The sequence below is a fragment of the Pleurodeles waltl genome, chromosome 9 (assembly GCF_031143425.1).
Source record: "Pleurodeles waltl isolate 20211129_DDA chromosome 9, aPleWal1.hap1.20221129, whole genome shotgun sequence".
NCBI lineage: Eukaryota > Metazoa > Chordata > Amphibia > Caudata > Salamandridae > Pleurodeles > Pleurodeles waltl.
In genome coordinates, this window is record NC_090448.1 from 209,262,898 (window position 1) to 209,283,653 (window position 20,756).

At 42.6% G+C, this 20,756-nt stretch overlaps 1 protein-coding gene across 1 annotated transcript in view; it reads left to right on the forward strand.

Moving 5' to 3' along the window:
* The window catches only part of ACOX2 (acyl-CoA oxidase 2), a 256,635-nt gene that overhangs the window by 80,882 nt on the left and 154,997 nt on the right, over nucleotides 1–20,756 (forward strand). Inside the window, exon 7 of the mRNA XM_069206549.1 lies at nucleotides 13,107–13,279. Within this exon, the coding sequence (XP_069062650.1) occupies nucleotides 13,107–13,279 (173 nt within the window). The remainder of the gene's footprint in view (nucleotides 1–13,106; nucleotides 13,280–20,756) is intronic.

Consider the following 20,756-nt stretch of genomic DNA (forward strand, 5'->3'; position numbering starts at 1 on the left):
GTGTCAAGTAGTTTACTGTGTCATAGGAACCACGTTACGTTTCACTAAGGGGGCCCAGCAAAGCTGAAACTATGCTTTGATTGCATGTGTTCTCGTTGAATTTGCAGTTCTGGTTGGGCTGTTCCTATTAGAGGAGGATCAAGGCAGATTTGCATATGTTTGCTTCCTCTCCAGAGTGACACTGAGAGCAAATCAAAATGAAATGAGGCATAGAGCAATTACTGGTGGGTGAGGTTAATTCAAGCATTTCACAGATCACTTTTGTTTCTGCAGGGCTGTTAGCTAACCATATGGAGGAAATCAAGGGATGTCAGAGAAATGGAGACCCAGGCAGTTCTTTCTCGGTGAAGCAGCAGCTATTCAGGGTTTGAGGCCTGAAGGTAGAGCCACACTCCAAGCAATGGAGAGGGATAATCAGGAGGCAACACTTGTGGTTGATGGTGCCAGATAATGCATTAGAACCTGCTGCTAAGTCAGTCCAGACAAACAACCTTGCCAAAGTCTATTCACCAGTAGCAGTCTTAGTTAGGATGGTCTTCCACTAGCTGTCTGTGGTTTGACAGCCGGTTTACTAAGAGAACCCGTCTCTCGCTGCTAGTAAGATGAAGTGCATTCTGTGAATTGTACTTCAAATAATAAGCAACTGCCAACTATTCACCAAAACTAATTCCAGTACAGTCTCAGTAACCAAATAAAACTTCTCTAGAACGTCAAAGTCATCAACTTTTGGTTGAGTGCACCTAAATGCCAAAACTTTGGCCCTTCTCGCAGTAAGATGACATAAGATGCCCATTGGGGAATAATAAGGAACACTATACAAACTTCCAAATAATGCACTCTTCAAATAAATTCTTGACAGGATGTCAATGTAGCTGCACGACAACAAACATAACATGGAGTACATCGTAACTGTGAGGACTCATACCATTGAGCCAATGAAATACCAGTATTTCTACAAAGACAAAAGCTCACATTTTAAGGGCTGAGCGTTTCAAGTAAGCAATAACCTATTAATCTGGTAACGACACAACAGTTGGTTGCTGAGGGAGGCTAACCTTATCTTACCCCCTTAAGTAAAATAAGCTTTCCTGACACAATGATAGCTACTTCCAGTGAGACTGAAGCAAATGAAGGCCTTGAGCTTGCAGTGTTTTCCTTTTTAGCTAATTAAGTCACAGGACCTTTACAGTAGTTACACATGCACTAAAACCACTAACAGTCATTCAGTGGTTTCAGTCTGGACTCATCAGAAATGACGTGAAACTCCTGCTCTGGAAAACGTCTTTATGGTGCTGGGTCAGTCCCCATCCCAGGTTTTATTTAGCCTTTGTACGTATTATATCTTTCATGTTTTTCTCCTTTTCGTGCCTGATAGAGGCCCATGGCTAGGAAAAGACTACAGCTGTATTGCTTGTTAGTGTGTGTGAGACTGTACTAGGATAACCACATTTAGTGCACCCAGCACTATTGCAGTGTTTGTCTGTTAAACAATCTCCCCCTTACCTGGAAAGTAGACTCTGCTAGCTTGGAAGTGTGGATTCAGCCTGTCTGTATCCAAGGAGATACTGAATAGAGCAGCAGTTGCCTTTCCCCCTGGCCACAGGGACTGGACTTAGCTGATTGGCTCCCTGAGTCTCTGCTGCACCTGAGACCCGCCCCCCCACCTGCTCTGGCTCCTTTAAGTTTGTGGAGGGAAGGCCAAAGACAGGCACCTCCATTTTTTTGTTCCTCTGTGCATCTCCCCTGTGTCCTGATACAGCCCAGTGTTCAAGGATTGCAAAAAGACCTAGGTAAGGAGCCCAAAGATATTTCTGGTTAAATAGTATTATTTGTTCAAAAAGTGTTTGTTTTACTGTGGACTCTCTGTGTTTCAGGCAGCCTGGCCTCTTTTAAAGTGGTGTTTTTTTTTTAATCGTTTTTGCTGTGACTGTGTGAATTCCCTTGCTAGTTTGTGGCACCCTACCCCTGCCCCCCCTATTTCCCCCCCCTATTCTTGGTAAAAAAGGCTACCTACATCTCTCAGAGTGTGGTTTTAGGAGACTGTTTTAATCTGTTTGTGTGATTTAAATTGTGTTTAAAAACTGTCTGACCCCCTGTATTTTTGCCTTAAAAAAAAAAAAAGCCAGATTTTAGAGGGTGCGCCCAGCACTATTGCAGTGTTTGTCTCTTAAACAATCTCCCCCTTACCTGGAAAGTAGACTCTGCTAGCTTGGAAGTGTGGATTCAGCCTGTCTGTATCCAAGGAGATACTGAATAGAGCAGCAGTTGCCTTTCCCCCTGGCCACAGGGACTGGAGTTTAGTTAACTTGCTCCTTATATAAGTTCCTTGTGGCTGTTGCATATGCTGTTGTGATAGGTTGTTGGGAGATGGTGTTTCATTGGTTGCCAGCTCCAGGACTGGGGTTATGATTGGTGGATAGGGCTGAGATTCTGATTGGCTGTTGGTTCTAGGGCTGTGATTGGTGGATAGGGCTGAGATTCTGATTGGTTGCTGGTTTTAGGGCTGGGGGCTGTGATTGGTGGTCAGAAATAGGGCTATGACTGGTGATTAGGGCTGGGTCTCCCATTAGTTGGCTAAATCGGGGTTTGAAATAGGATTGGCTAGGGTTAGGACCAGCTTCTTATTGGCCGTTAGGGCTATAAAAGGCCAGGATCCAGGGCGTCTCAGCAAAGGGCGGAGAGGATAAGGGCAGTTGTCTGGTTGGGTCTGTTAGAGGACAGGTAGGGACTAGGGACTAGGGACTAGGGCCAGAAATGCTGCCCAATTCACATATGACCATGAATGGTGTCAGCCCCTACACATCCTCAACATGCAACCACATATTCTACAAAGACATCCAAACCATGCATCACAAACAGACCACAGACAGATTGCATTGCCCCACCACCCAACACAATACCCTACATACAACACATATACACATACCCCCCACAACTACCACATTCAAACACCTTCATTGTCACAGCAAACACTACTCTGTCCCCTCCCACTAACACTACCTGCCACCACCCACACAATACAAAACTACAACATACATTTCTTTCAGTTTCAGTTTCCCAGATACACACTCTCTGCTGATACTAACCAACAACACTATCCGCTGTTCGCTCCACACAGAACACCTTTCATCATAACAATGCCCAAACCCAGCCTTCCAACACACCATCTAAAAACACCTTTCCCCTCTCTTCACCAATTACACACAACCATACAATCCCCACATTTCACTTCACCACACATATTACCTCTTCCAGTCATCTCAACTAATACTTACTTCCCCGACACACACCCATCACCTCTTACACACCTCATACATTCATCTCCAAAACACAGCAACACCCCATCTAACACTCAAATTCCACTCACCAGCACTAACTCACATACAAATCCCTCACCAAAAACAACTACACCAATATCCCCTCTCACTATTCCACAAAAACAATACCAACCACAAACATCAACACATCAAAGCAACACAAACTTACATTTCACTCATCATCATACCCACTCCCACCCCCAGGACTACACAAAGGATACAAATTCCATCCTATCTCCACCCCTACCCCCCCACTCTTCACAAACACCTACCTCAAGCACCCCAACCCAGCAATTTTCATTCACTCGCCTCTCCTCCATTGCACAATTTAGAGCCTTACATCATGATCCACATGCTCCTCCACCACCCCTAACCCATACTCCATCCACGCTAAACAAACACAAACAAAATAAAAAACATGCCACTCATAGCAACCTCGCATCCCCTTGTCTGTTACATAATAAAACTACCCTACAAAAAACACTACACTCCTCATGGCTCTCTCAGCCACCAAGTCCACCACCCACACACACAGACCCAACAAAATGCCTTCTTAACCTGCTGGAAGAGGAACACTATATTGAAAAGCAAGACTATTGTGAGCCTCAAACAGTTATCACAACTAGCAACACTCCTGCTTCTAGCTCACATTACACTACTTACCCTTCTACTAAACAAAACAACACTACCACTAACACACCTTATCTAAACTGCCAGCTCATAAATGCTCGATCACTCTCAAAAAACAAGCACCACATCTACGACTTGCTCACAGACACACAATCTGACTTACTATACATTACGGAATCCTGGTTGGGAGATGACATGGCACAAGTGTTGCACGAAGCCCTTCCTCCGGGCTATCAAACCATCACACAAAACCGTATACGCAAGAGAGGAGGTGGACTAGCTATTATATTCAAACAGGCAATAAATCTCAGTAAAACAGACAACATCTCCATACAAGGTTGTGAAGCCCTCATTACCAGATTCCACCCTACCCCAACTACCTCCTGTAACTTTCTCCTCCTTTACAGACCTCCACCTAACAACTCCACTTTCCCTGATGCTTTTCTAGACACAGTCTCAAACCTTATTACACTATACTCCAATCTATGCATTCTTGGGGATCTAAACATTTGGTTTGACAAACCCAATATGCCCCATCCAAAAGCTATCACCACTGGCCTACTTGCATTGAACCTACATCAGATTATACACAATCCCACACACATCGCTGGTCACATCCCAGATGTCATTTTTGCTAAGCCTGAACTTGTTACTATTCATAGCATCACACCAACCACCTGGTCAGACCACCATCTGATAACTTTCTGACAGACAACTCCACAAATCAACACACCCCACAACCACTTACATACATACACCTATCGACCATGGAGCAAACTCAAATTGGATCACTTAGAAACACAACTAACAGCAAACACAGATCTAGATACAATTAATTCTGTACCAAAACTTTATGAGTGGCTACAGGAAGCTTTTGATGTCCTAATACCACTCAGAAAAACTAAACACGACAAAAGAAAACCAACACCTTGGAGAAACACAGAACTTAAAAAGATAAAGCAACAAATCAGAAAGTTGCAGCGGACCTGGCTCAAAACAAACAACAGTCAAGACAAACTGCAGCTACACAAAATGAACAGGATATACAAATCATCAATCAAAAAAGCTAAAAAAAAGATACTACTCAGACAGAATTCAAAATGCTCAATCTACAACCAAGGAATTCTATAAAATTCTCAATGAATTTCGAAAACCTACATGCATGGAAGGAAGTCATCCCACCACTCAAGATTTCACAAACAAATTGGCAACTCACTACACAACCAAGGCAGACACATTGGACTCCTATTTAAAACAGAAGAAAACCATCAGCACCAACCCCTTTACTAAAATACCATTTAAGAATAAACCATCCCAACCTCTACAGTCCTTCAAACAAATATCCCAGGATGAATTTATGGATTTGGTCAAAGCAAGCAGACCTTCTGGTTGCCCTTCTGACCCTTGCCCACCACAAATCTTCAAGAACATCCTGCTATCTACTTCTGCTGCCACACCTGTAAGAAGAATCATCAACAACTCTTTAACTTCAGGAACCTTTCCTGCAGACCTGAAAAAGGCATACATACGACCATTATTAAAGAAAACAAACCTAGACCCGCAAGACCCCAACAACTACAGACCTATCACAAATGGACCTTTCCTGGGCAAATTGATAGAAAGCACAGCATTCGCCCAGATGTCACAATTCATTGAAGACAATTCTATATTTTCAGACTTCCAAACTGGATTCCGCCCAGGAAGAAGCACTGAATCAGCACTCATGGCAATCTGGGATGATCTTAAAAACACAGTCGACCAAAATGGAGTTGCTGCACTACTTCTCTTGGACCTCTCAGCTGCCTTTGATACCGTTGACCATGACACCCTAACTCAAAGACTCCACAAAGCCGGCATACAAGGGATTGCTCTCGACTGGATTACTTCCTATCTCCAAAAAAGAGCGAATATCATCCACTCGCCCCCCTTCTCGTCCGAACCCTACCTCACAAAAGCAGGGGTCCCCCAAGGGTCAATCATCTCACCTTTGCTTTTCAACATCTACATGATATCTTTACCAGAACTGATCAATGATTTCCATCTCACATGCTACAACTATGCAGATGACACACAAATACTACTTAAATTAGAAGACCCCAAAAACATTGAAAACTCACAAATCTTCAGTTGCCTCAGAGCCGTTGATCAGTGGATGACGTGGAGCCATCTCAAACTAAATACCTCCAAAACAGAAATACTCCTATGTGGTGACTGGAAACATTATGACCCTCTGTGCGTCTGGCCTGACGATCTCGGACCACCTCCTCAATTATCCAAGGAAGTGAAAAACCTAGGAATCACCATGGATTCCAAGCTAACTATGAATGCCCAAGTAGACAAATTAGCACGTACAAGCTTTATCACCTTAAAGACTTTACGACGCATCTTCCCCCACCTCGGATTTCCACACAAGGTGCAAGCTACTATCTCACTTGTACTATCCAAACTGGATTATGCCAATAGCCTCTACCATGGATCATCTCTATCTGTTATGAAAAAACTACAACGTATCCAGAATTCCGCAGCCAGGCTACTACTACATATAAAGCCGCAAGCCCACATCTCCCCTGCCTTGAGAGCACTACACTGGTTACCCGTTGCCAGAAGATGCACTTTCAAGCTGCTTTGTATCACCCACAAAGCTATACATGGAACAGGACCGCTTTTTATCAGAAAGAATATTACCAAATACATCCAACAAAGAACCCTCCGCTGAAGACTGGCACCCCGCCTTAGAACACCACCATACAAGAAAAAGACTGTAGGTGGTACATCCTTCTCCGTCCAAGCAGCCAAACTATGGAATTCATTACCCCCAACTATAAGAGCCACAGATAACTTTCTTGTCTTCAGAAAACTACTCAAGAGTTGGCTCTTTCCTTCATAACCACCTTTTTCAAACAACTATGAACTGCATATGCCTATGTGGATAATTTTTTTTTTTTTTTTTTCCAGATTATATGTATATTTCTAATTATAGTTTCTTTGGAAAATATATATTGCTACTGTCATAACAATAAAATACACACACACACTCTTTAAACCTGTCTGACTAAGTATTTTTTTACCCATGATTCTAATTATGTATTGTATGTGCATATGTGTGTGTATTCCTCTGTGTGTGTGTGTGTGTGTGTGTGTGTGTGTGTGTGTGTGTGTGTGTGTGTGTGTGTGTATATATATATATATATATATGTGTATGAATGTGTACTTGTTGTTTCTGTGCTTGGCATGTTCGTGGATCATTGCATGGCTCCTGGTTTTTGGGTTGTTATACTAGATATCTATGAATTCCTGCTCTCATCTTATCACACTTATCTACTCATCACTCTTATGTCATGTCTCTTCTACCACCTTCACCTCCTAAATATCTCTGCCTAAGCTCTTCCCTCCACCTCCACATCTAACTCACCAAACCTCACTCTGTGACCTCCCCCCCACACAACCCTACTAAATTCTCCTGCATTCATCTCACCCTGCTACTATGCTCTCCCTAACCCTTCCACATACTCTTCCCCCTTTGCCCCCCTTTATTCATCCCAAGCCTTTGGGTTGAGTAAATGAAGGATATACTCCCAATTAACACTTCTGGATTTCTTTCCTCCTCCACCCCTCCATTACTCCAGTCAATCTAACTAACAAACTCTCATATCCGCGGCTCACATTAACTCATAATAATACTAAAACTGTACTCATTATTAAACAATACTAATCCATCACTAATTCTTGTTGAGTCCCGGAGTAGCGCGCTACTCATCGAAAAGCGCTTCGACGCCTCGTCAGGGGTAGTAAGCGCTATATAAATACGATTACAATACAATACAATACAATTGGTGGCTGTCTCGGGAAACTTGCTTTGTTGGAGTAGACATTTCAACAACCAGGCCCGTCACACAGAGAATGTCTCCTCCTATTGAGAGGTGTTGAGTTTAACCAGACACATGCTTCCTTCTTCTTTACCCCCCAACTTGAATTTTCAAATGAACAACCCAGTAAATATTTTCTTACAAGGAGTTTGCATTTGGGTTATGTAGTCAAGGGATGAACAAATCATGCAGATTTGTTTTATTTTGTTTTTGTTTAGCAAATCCAACTTTAATTAAAAAAAATATATATATTTTTTTTTTATATAGTGCTTCAGAACCCATAAGTCTGCCTAAAAGATTAATGTTTTTGCTCTAACAGGCAAGAAATAAGTCATGTCTTCCCATCTTCTAATAGTTATAATAACGAATCAAGCCAAAGTGCTGCAACTTTGCCTTCAAATGACCCACAGGTGCCTTCCTGGTCCTTAACCTGCTTACCATCAGGTACTCGGGCCGCCTTGGTGGACGTAAACTGTCTAGGAAAAAAAGTGCTGAAATCTCCAGGGGTCATAACAGACCTTTCATTAGACATTTTCTTAACCATAGGAATGTAATGTGCTAATGCCTCTGCACTGGATATTGGAGTGGCACTTCTTGGAGTAGGTCTTGATTACTGGGTGGTAAATATCGTTTTACCACAATATCGAGGCCTAAATAGTGAAGACAAAAATACTGACAGGTAAGGATATAAACGTGTACTTACTCTGTGTATATGTACCTTGATATATTATATATGCATGGTACATAGATGTGAGTTAAGCATAGTAAATCTGTACTTCTCTATATGCACTTACCGCCTCGTTTTTTTGTCTTCGATATTATGTCCCTTGAAAAATGTGATGAAATGATATTTACTACACAATGTTCTGGACTACAACCATGGTGTACCATCTTGCATGCTGGTTGCCAGGATAAACGCAGATTGGCCTTAATTAGCGAAACAATGTCCTCTATGGTATATCTCCCCAATGTGATATTGCTGATCATCTCCTTGTCCAGGCCAGTTTACTTCCACCTCGATTCTTTTCTGTCTAGTTTCCACCCCCTCAGCCCTGCCTTGTAATTTCTGGTCACTTCTGTTAAATTTATTAAGTCCTTTTATGCAAAAAGCATCTGTAATTGCCTAAACAGGGGATTTTAGTATTTGGAGAAGACAAAACCCAGCAATGGAGTGTATCCTATCTTTTACAAGCTTGCTTATCCCCTGGGCCTGCACCAATGAATTTAAGCTTGATGGATCATGCAGGACATGCGCATGACCATATTCAGTCCAGGGACAGTAATAGCAAAGTCCGCAGCGCGAGGGGGGGCAATTACAAGGAAGCATGTGTGTGTGAGCGGTTGCAGCACCAGAAATCGACAGTTGTGTCCTTCAGTAGAAAAGTTTTATAGCAATTGTGTGGCATAACCTTTTGAACTGGTAACGGGACAGTCCAGGTGAGGGAATGAGGGTATAGCGAAGCAGGCGATCCATGAGGATGTAATCTCATTTGGTCAGGAGGAAACTGATAACAGCGCAGCAGCTGTGACAAAAAAGTCCGTAAAAGAGCTGCTAATAATTTGACAGAGGAGTATTGCAGGACCCAAGGGGGGAGGTTATTGTAACGGTGTGTGTTGTAGACGGTAACGTGAGTGGGGCTGATGGTCTTGGAATGGCCACCGCACCTCCCGATGACGGATTGTCAAAGTATGTAGACCTATCCGGTATTGATGTATGCAAATCAGCCAGTACTGTATCCCAATAAGAAGCTATTTGATATTTACTAAGGCCGAGGGTGTCCTCCCGGTGAAGGGCAACCCTCTCTGCCTGTTCCCAGTCTGACATTGATTGCATCCATGTGACATAGTGTGGTGGGTCAAGCGAGCACCATTTACAGGTATTAAGGCTCTTAGCTAAGATAATACCCAGATCCAGAAATCGAGATGTGCCCCTGTATTTATTGTCCCTGTGAAAAAGTCCCAGTACGCATGTCTCCCAGGTGAGTGGAATGATTCGGCCTATGCTGTGCACCAGATGGTGCATCACTGCAGTCCAGTAGCAGTGTAAATGTGAGTATGCCCATAACATGTGTAGTAAGGGTGCATCTAGGTGATTACAGCGCGGGCACTCTGCATCTGCACAGTTGAAGTATCTATTAATTTTGGCAGGCGTGAGATAGGCCCTTCAGGTAATATAGTATTTAATTAGAAATCTGGTATTCTGTGGTATCCTTGTTGGGCTCTCCAGCAAGTTGTACCATTGTTTGTCTGTGTATTTCATATCCCGGTCAGTCTCCCAATGGTCTTAGAGTGATGTGAGTGGTGGGGAGGTGTGCTGACTTAATGAGTCTGCCAGCCAAATACATGTAAATATTGTAACATGAGATGTGTGGGTGGCTCCTGGGTCAGGTTTATACCATGATTGCCCCAGTGATCCTGTTAGTGAGCGATAAAGAAGAAAGCCACCTGGAGATGTAAACCAGCCTCTTCCATTAGGGTTTCATATGGAAGTAAAGTACTATTATTAGAGGTCACCCAAGGTATGGATCCCGGCAGTGTGCCATGGTATCAATTCTGTAGTAGTATGGTGCCACATGGTGTCCCCAAGAGAGCGATGGCCTGTGTGTAAGGGATCATCGCCTTAGTAAGGAACAAGCTTCTACGGAAGCAGTGGTGCGCCACGCATAGATGCTGAGGTTGGGGCGCGGGAGTCCTAGCAGAGGGGTGAAGTAAATGCAGAATTTCTGAGGCAGTCGAACGTGGAGACATTGTGGCTGTGTCATTCAGGTGGTGGGAGGCCAGCCATAGTGAAAACCACTGCAATTGGGCCGCCAGATAATAGTTTTCCGAATTAGGGAGCACCAGGCCGCCCTGATCTGTAGTCCTTTATTGTTTAGTGAGTGCTACTCTACAGCAGGAATTGTTCCAAATAAGTTCTTGAATTCTACGTTCCAGGGTAGCGGAAAAAAAGAGACAGCTGGAAGGTTGACAGAAATGTAAAGTAGACTAGGTAAGGCAACCATCATTAGGAGTGCCACTCGACCCATCACCGACGAGGGGAGTGACCTCCAGAAGACTGTCTGGTATTTAAGGGATCTTGTGGCACACATAATAAGTTCCCATAGAATAGGCCCAAGTCTGAATAGTAAAGTGAATACCTAGGTATTTTAAGGTGCCGGGTTGCCAGGTCAGAGAAGGAGCGGCGGGTAGTGGGCCGGGATTGGGTATGGATGGTGTGAATGGAAAAATATGACATATCAAATGACACGCAGCCCAGATGGTGATGTGTAAGTGCTTAGTGTGTTAGTAATTGACATGGGGAAATGGGAAAGATCCTTCAAGTAAATGAGTAGGTAATCTGCATAGAGGGACACCGCATGTGTCCCATCCCCCCATGGGTATGCCCCAGCCACGGCCCTGTGCACCTAAGGATATAGCCAGGGTTTCCATAGCTAGAGCAAAGAAGAGAGGGGATATTGGGCATCCCTGCAGTGTGCCACTCTCTGTGTTAATGGGGGTAGACACATGGAGGCCCGTTTTGACTCTGGCTGTCATTGAGGTATATAGCAGATGCACCATTTGTGTGAACTGCGATCCTACTCATTTGATAATTGCTTAAATGTTTTGTGTTTTATCAACCGCAATAAAAGCCGAATTACCCCTTAGACCCCAAGTGGAACCTTGGTAAATGTATGTTTTTTAACACAAATGTCTGTCAATTCAACTATGCATCTCTCTTCCCATTGTATTAGCAGATTTTCCTCTATTGTTTTAAGTTTCATAAAAATAAGAACATGAAAATAGCCTGTACCATGTATAATGATAGTAGTAAGAAAAGATATCTGGTAGAAATTGTGGTGAATTAAAAACAATGAAATGTATTAAAGGATTAACAGTGTTTATAAACTAAATAATTCAAACTACATACTAAAGTAATAATTGCCATTAATACAACAGATTGCTGCAAAATAAAGAACATAAAATTAATGGGAAGAATTAGAAAGATAGAAAAGAAAACTGGATAAAATATTATGATTTTAGCAACAAGTGTATGTGTTGGTTGAGAATAATTGAACAATAAAATATACACGTTTGGGTACAAAAAGGAAAAAATATAATGACTTCTTACGCAGGATCGAAAACCTCCTCTGGACAGCAAGTAGGGTGAGTACAGAAATGCGTCTGTGGAAACAAATAAACCCAGTTATTGAGATCCTGGGTTGATAAAACATGTTTGATCAATTCAGTGATTATATACAGGTACCATTCTACCAGAATAAGTAAACAGCATAGAAAACTCTAACATGACATACTGAAAATTAATGAAAATAAAAATATCCAATATTTTGTACTCATTAATACTGTAGTGGTGTGCAAATGTGACAGTAAATTCAATTTGACAATATGATTCTTTTTTTTTTTTTACTATATTAGGGTCCAGGCACAAACATGTTTGCCTCAGAAATCATGTGGCATAAGTCTCCTTTCTTTTGTTATATGACCTACATAAACCATCAGCAATCGCATGTAATTTAACAGGTTTCAAAGTAATCTATATTCAATAAAAAATAATGTTTCAGTAATTGTGTTGACTGTGGATGTTTTGTAAGTTTTAGTAACATGTTATCCCACCAATCTCTAGGCCAGCATACAGATACATGGGTCTCTGTTTGTATTTCAGTTAGTGATTTAATTATTGAGGAGATACACTGCTGGGGTTACTCATAAATAAAGGAGGCTTTATGAATGCCTTCCTCCCAATTGTGTAAAGCCCTTCCAGTGTTTGCACTTCAGGATCAACTTCCTCGTCCAAAAGTGCGTTTCTATTAAATAGTGAAGGTGTGTCGCTCTGGTGTATTTACCTAACAGAGTTAATTGTAAAAGTAACCACAACTGACAGCTTCAAAAATAAAAATGAGTAATAACCGTCTACAATTGATGGCACCTGTGGCACCATCTTATGGTTACTTCACTGCCTTGGGTGCAGCACAAATATTGATTTTCACTGTAGAAGGAGCAGGTCACTTGGACACCATGACATAGAAGAATATGCATCCACTATTCCACGCTTCAGCAAAACAAATGTGAGGCTGAGATGCAATCTGAACTTTGATGAAAATAATTGTGAAATTGTAGCACATTTACAAGATATAGAAATTATCCATACTATGACTGGATGAGGTTGTTTTTAAAGTATTGTGTTTGGATTGATTGTTTCTAGATTTGTCATTTTAGTAAATATTAAAATATAACAGTCAATAGTTGGGAATGCTTCACTAATGAACTACTGCCATTTTTGTTTTCAACATTACAGGTTTTACCAGATGGCAGCTATGTGAAGCTGGGGTCTGAAAAAATCAATTATTTCACAATGATTATAGTGCGGGTTAGCATGCTTGCTAATGAAGTGACCCCATCGCTTGTCAAAGCGTGCATCATCGCTATTCGATATTCTGTGGTCCGTCGTCAGTCAGAGTTGAAACCCGGGTAAGCAAAATTAAACTCTTTAGGCTGTTTCAAATGGTGAGCAAAACAGGAGCCACCTTCTATCCCCTTCTAACAGTATCTTACTGCAGAAGAAAAGATGTTGGAGTTAGGGGTAAGGATACTGGGATAAGTTTAGACAGTGCTGACCTACCATCAGCAGTGCCCTTCTGTCTGGTGGTTCCAGCTTGATCCCAATAAAATGCAAGTTCTGAGAACAAAAGGGTTCAATATAGAAATACCCATCAGAGTTAAAGTGGTGGTTTGTCTACGGGTAACACAGCTAACATAAAATGGTTATGTCATATTACCCATCAGTGAAATATTGAAAACAAGCATTTGCAATGCAATAGGTTTCGCATAAGGGAGAGTTAGAGCTAATAATTGGATTTTTCTTGCCATATAAATTGTTCAACCCTGCCTCATAATTTGGTCCTTTCCTGCCACATAATTCCGGTGGGCCTGCATTGATCTAAAGCGCTTCAATTTACCGTCTTCTCATCAGAGCTTTTGATGGGATGACAAAACTGCACTGTCTCTCAAAGGGGCTTGGCTGAGGTAATTAAGGTCATGGCCTAAAAACACCTACGATACAAATATGTGCTTTTATTAGTGTGCCGTCCAGCTGGTACTTTGTTGCTTCTGTCAATGCTTCAGCTCCAAAATGAGACTGTGAAAGAACTGTAAGGAGTCTCTGAAGTTACATCAAAGGCAGCACAGGGTGGTACTGCTGAAGAGTTACCATTTTTTTTTCCTCTCCGAGGGTGAGAGCAAGTATGATAGGGATCTGTCTCAGCACCTGCTTATTAGTGCTGAGCACTGGCAGGACCCGGCAAGTCCACTTAAAGCCCCGGTAGCAAGTTATGCAGTGCAGACAGAAATTACTCTGTGGACGTAAGGGTAGCCAGAGGAGTTGTCTGTTTCAGGAGCAGCGAGCAGGGCATCCATGTGTGTGTCGTGCTTGGTTGCTGACTTCTTAAATGCAAATCTTTAAAGCAGTGTGTCACCCAGGATCTATTGAGTAAGCTTTATTGTCAAGAAAGGCATCTCCATGCACATCTGTTGAGTGTTATATGTGTGTGTGTGTGTATATATATACAAATATATATATATATATATATATATTCATATGTTTTCGTTTCACTAAAGTGCTTGCCTGACGGAAAAAGGAAGTGGGTGGCAATGATGGCACCTGTGAGTTCTGAGTTGCACACAGATATGACTAAAGAGTTCGCGCTGACTTTTGAGGTGCACACTGACAACGCACAGAGGTTGGGTGTAATTCTGATATAGTCTGAGGGTTTTGTGATGCTCACTCATGATGCACAGATATGGGGTGTCGCACTCACAGTGCAGAGATGTAGGCGAACTCCATGTGCAGTTCCTGTGTTTTTTTTTGTTTACAGATGGACGCTTGGAACAAGCACTCCCCTCGCTTGCCAAGGGTCCCTTTGTGGTAAAGCCTTTTTTCTGTGTTGTTGCTTCAGATGGTTGCTCTGGTGTGCACAAATTCAGTGCCTTTAAATTTAATGTTTGAGGATCTGGTTGCCTGTGTTGCTCGGAGTTTGCATACTGCAGCGTTGGGTGCTAGGTAGAAGCAAGTTATGATTGAATGCTCAGAATAGAGTATGAAGTGTTTTGAATTCCCCTTGCCTCCAAGGCATTTTGGGTGGGAGACCCTGGGACAGCAGCGGTGCTGATATAGATGCGGGGGGCGCTCGGGAGTGGCTGCACCACTTACAACCTTCCAGTAAACCCTGCACTTACCGTGCACGAGGGACCCATTTGTGAATTCGGGCATGCTTATGTTACACGCAGTTGTGTGGAAAGAGAAGATGGTAGGCAAGCTTTGCTGAGGCTTGATTGCTAAGAAAGGAAAAGAAAGAAAAAGTGCTCGTGAAGAAGCCCAGAACAAACCCAACACTACATAACGCAAACAAGTTGTTAAAAAAAATACACGCAACAAAAGCAGATAGAAACAAGCATATTAATCGTCTTTAATGTACACTTTAAAACAAGGCTGCAGAAAGGGGGAAGGAATGGTACTGAAAGCAAATGCCAAGTCCTATGAGTCTTCGGGGCTCTAGAACACTGCCCCGACCTCAGAATGGAGGGGTGGGTGGTGGGGGAGGGCACACAAGAGCAGGAAACAAAACAAGATGAAAGCATGCCTGTAGCCACAGAAAATATGTTTTCACTTGTGAAGTGCAGAAGAAAAAAAAAGTTCCTGAGTAGAACATAAAAAAGTAACAAGAAAAGTCCAGTCAGGAGTTTACAACGCTAAGAGCTCTAACTCGAGCAAATGCGAGACCCGTTGCGCCAATCAGCGCACACAGGGATGAAAACAATAAGCTGTAGAGCTCAATTCGCAAAAACACATGGGTCGTGTTGTGTGACCTTTTAAAAATAAGCAAGAGAAACGGAATCATGTTTACACAACATAAAAAAACTGTGCAGAGTGCTGATCATTAAAGACTGCTGATGGACCATGGAAAGCATTAGATATTAATTTGTCACAATTAAGTTCAGGACAGGAGCAAAAATCATTCAGGGAATTTCAACAGGAATTTAGGCTTAGCGTTTGGCTTTTTTCCACTGTCTGTATATTCAAGATTTTTTCTGTAAGCAGCTGTTTACACTGGATATAGCAAATGCTCTTCCTATTCTATAGTTGATGTTTCCACTAACTGTTTTACTCAAGATATGTGGTTTCTGTCTTTTTTAAATACATTATCTAACTGTATACAAAATAAGCATTCCACAGTATTTTCCAACATCACTATTATGATATTGCTAGCTCCCAATTGGGCTGGGCAAAATTATGTTTTTTTAATTATTTTGTGGGATGGTGGGTGTGTATCACCTTTTCATTAGGATTTTGCATCTGTTGCCTACCATTAAAATAACTGAAAAATATGCTGATGTGGGGCTGGTGGCAGTTTTTGAATTGTGGTCCTCTGGTCTGTAATAACCATTGCCTGGCCCATATGGTAGGGGACTTGACCAAGGTGATGACAGGACAGAGGTCCCTACTGTGCTTCCCCTCACCATGTTCATTCACATTGGACACCTTTGGGGCAGGAGATTGTAATGGAGAAGATATTTGGCACTATGTTTGTTGTACGACTACTTGTGGCACAGGAAATGTAATGCTAAATTTGAAATTCGCATAGGGAGCGAATTCAGACTCAGATTTAATTTGGCATTACACCTTTGAAAAGGCCAGATTTCCACCTTTTTTTCCCCCCAAACAAGTTTCTTGCCCATCTCTAGCTTTTATTCAATTGATTCACATAGCACTTTCTTCTCCCCAGTAAACAATACAGTACTGTTAAGATTCTGTTTCAGTTCTATTACACTTCCTTGTGTTTGTATAAGTAGAATTCTTGCAGACATAATTACTGCGTATGCTAAAAGCAGACCAAGGTTGACGACATGCATATGTATAATAATTACTTTTTTTTTTTAAAGACGGGACTGTGACTTCTGGATATAGAATGTTATATAGTTGCCTAGAAGCAGTACTCAGTTCATTGACTCAGGGAGTATCCTAATTAGGGGTAACAACTGCTTTCTGGATGTCATGGGGATGTGGCGCTGTATTACGTATTCACATCTGTCAGCTGGGTTTCCCACAGAATCCAGACCTAAGAATTCATGTATCTAAAATATGGGAATTGGCCATGCTAATGTCTTGAGGGCCACTTAATTTCATACTGCTGCACTCCTGTAGGGACTTCTGAGTTTGGAAAGAGTTGAAAAGAGGCCTAAAGTGTGGGTTGGATTGAAGGTGCCTGTTTCTGATGGGCATTCTGTTTGGTGGAAACATTTTGTTGGCATTGTAAAGGGCGTATATCAACTTCTGGGTCTCCCCTGGTTAATGTCTATTCTGTGAATCCTTGACTATCGTGATTAGGAGGAAACAAAGTGGCTTCCCATGAAGGCCTCCGGAATCTTATTTATGGGCAGAATTAATTCAGCTGCAGGGTGGTGGGCGGTACATCGTTTCACTTTATAAAGTTCTGTGAAGAGATTGACAAATGAAATATCTTCATATGCAGTGTCTGTGGGACAAGGAGTTGGAAGACACCTTTGACGGATACGCAGTGGGATAGCTTTTGCATCTCCACTATGGACTGCACAAAAGTAAATTCAAACTTGTGCAATGTAAATTTTTGCCTGGAGTTTATTCTATACCTGCAGTTCTACATAAAATGTATTGCATTGACCAGGGAACTGCCCAAGGAGTGATTATCTGCAAGCAGTCTTCATGCATGTGATTTGGAATTGGCCTATGGTTGTCCTATCTTAGAAAACATTAGAGGAAATGATCTGTAAAATTGTGGGGGGTTTGGTATTTTGCTGTCTCCGTCACCACATTGGGTCTTCACAAGTACAGATTTGTGTATGTATACTACAGGCTAAATGATGTTAGTATCATTAGACCTGGCATCCTTAGAGTGGTCTTACCTCAGACTTTTTGCCTTTCACCTCCTGTTATGTTGCTGTATCTTTTGGTTGACCTTAGGACTCTAAGCACTTTACCACTGCTAACCAGTGCTAAAGTGAATGTGCTTCTCCCCTAAACATGGGAACATTTGTGTATCCACAATTGGCATATTTAATTTACATGTAAGTCCCTTGTAGAGTAGTATACCATATAACCAAGGCATGTAAATTAGATGTTACTAGTGGCCCTGCAGCACTGATTGTGCCACCCACTCAAGTAGCCCTGTAAACATGTCTCTGGCCTGCCACGGTAGAGCCTGTGCGTGCAGTTTCACTGCCACCCTGATTTGGCATTCAAAACCTCTTGCCAAGCCTTCAACTCTCCTCTTCTTGCAATACGTTGCCCCTAAAGTAGGTAGCCTATAGGGCAGGGTGCCATGTAAGTAAAAGGCAGGCCATGTACTTTTCAAGTTTCTTATGGGGCATATACTTTTTACGTTTCTCATGTTCTGGTAATGAAAAACACCCAAAGTTGTTTTTCATTACTGTGGGGCTTGCCCTTCTCATAGGGGAACATTTATAATTCCTTATAATAATTTTTAATCTGTAATTCTTGATCTGAGAGTAGTAGCTGCATCATGTTTAGTACCATTCGAATGGTAATAATAAATCCTCTTTACTGTTAAGTTGGATTTATTCTTACTGTTTTAGAAATACCACTTTTAGAAAGTGGGCATTTATCAGCAGTTGCTGCCCTGTGTGCCCACAGCCTATCTCCAGTACACGTCTCATCTGGGCTAGGGGACAGCTACACTTGTGCATGCCCTCCAGACACCTACAACACAGGATACTCAACTACATCCGCATACTGATTGTTCTTTCTGGGGAAGTGGGTGGGAAGGGATCATAATTACACTTCAAATGGTAGTGACCAGATTCCACACAAAGAGGCTCATTACCTCCCACTGACAGTCTGGAGCAGAGGGTGAGCTGAAAGGGAATCTGTGCACTTCACATAAATCTTCTCAAGTCATCCCCCGCTTCAGAGGCACTTTTTGGTATAAGTACTGGGTGTCTGACCCCCCCCCCACCTCCCCAAAAACAGTACGCGTCTGGACCCAAGAAGACTCTGCTGATGTAAAAACTGCTGTGCGCCAGGATCACCACTGTGCCAGAATTGACTGTTCCGAGGAACTGCTGCTCTGCCCTGTTTTGCTGCCTGCTGATCTCTGCCCTGTAACCAAAGAACCAACAACAACTCCCAGAGTGTCTGCGAGGGCTTGCTTGCCCCTTTTTTCTCTGAGGTCTTAGGGACATCAAAGACCTTGTAAACTGAAGAACTGTTCACCCCTTCGGGGAACCACTGTGCTGCCTCAGCTTCCGGGATCCTGCGTTTTCTATTGTACTTTGCACAGCTTTGCTACTCTACCACTCTCCTGTGGGGCTGATCAGGTTTTTGAACTCGGTCAACGGGAGTCCCAACCCAACTACTGAGGTGGTGGACACCTGTGCTGTTTGAGAGTGACACTGGGAGCTCCGACCCCACCTGTGTGAGCCGAGCACTGATTGAGCGCCTAATCTGTTCCCAAGTGCAAGTGTACCCTGACTAGAGACAGGACAGACCTCTGTATGCCACAGCCCCCCAGCCTGATAAGTCAGCCGGTGGTGTTCACAAGATACCAGATGCATTCATCTGGCACAGGCGGGCCCCTACCTTGTAGCGACTGGCCCACTCAACCATTACTCAACAGTTCCCTGGGATTACCTGAGGGCAAACCATTGCGCTTTCCATTCTGGTGTTACAGTGTTCTCTGCAGCGGCCACTTCAATCCCGTACCACGCGTGGAGTTGTCAGTGGAACACTATTCCTCGTAAAAGAGGTGCTTCAACTTGGATGAACGTTTCATAGACTTCTGCTGCATCCCTCGCATCCAAGGATCCTCTTGTTTCTCTCGGGCCAGGTTCAGCCTGACGACGCTGTGCTGTGGCCCAGCAGTTAACCACGTACAGCATCCCGATGACCCAGACCAAACCTGCACAGCCTGACAATTGATTTTCATCCAGATCCTCATAACGTATTCCTAAAGGTGCTGTAAATGCTCTAAGACGAGCCCTGCTTCAAGTACTGTTTTGACACATTGTTAAGTGAATATTATTCTATATCCTGATAGGATTTTTATCGTTTTGATCTTGAATTACTCAGACAAAGAATCTCTATTTTTATAAAACTTGTGTAGAGTCTTTGTGGTGTTTTCACTGTGGTTACTGTGTGTGTTTTGCACAAATACAACATTGATGACGTCAGAGACTACAACATTGCCTTTGAAGCTAGTCCTGCCTGCTCTGTGCCAAGCTAACGAAGGTTAAGCACAGGTTAATTTAGGTTGTGTAATTGACTTACACTGACTAGGATTATGGTCCCTAGTTGGACAAGGTGCATACCTCTGCCAACTAGAGACCCAATTTCTAACAATGATGTGTTTTTTACAGTGCGTTTGGTCTGAGTTTAAGTGGCATAAAGATGCGGGGGAGTGAGCAGTGTCGGAGCAGTGGGGAACAGCTATGGTTCGCATTGATGCAGAGTTAGTAGTGGATCTTCGGAACTGAACCCATCACAAGTGGGGTTTTAAGAATTAGGGGGGAGGGGGGGTCCTACTTGACAGTATACAAACAGTGCCAGGCCTACCAAATGACTGTGTAGATTAGTGCTATCCAACCTGATGTTTTTCAGATTACATTTTCGTGCCACTGAACTAAATTGTATACTACTGATGCTGTTTTGTGCCAAACTCCTATACAGATATTCAAATGCAAAAAGTAAAATTAGATGGTAACGCTTCACCTAGGTCAAGCATATAGTGTACAATTCCATTTTCTTTTTCTTTGTGTTACAATTGGTTGTCTGAGTATGGCTAGAACGTGGGTTGATGCTGTGCCTTCGCTGTTTGCTCACTAGTGAACTCAAGTAATGTAATGTTAATGTTATGAAGACGTGTATTGTTAATGAACAGTAGACTCTGTTTTTTAGAAT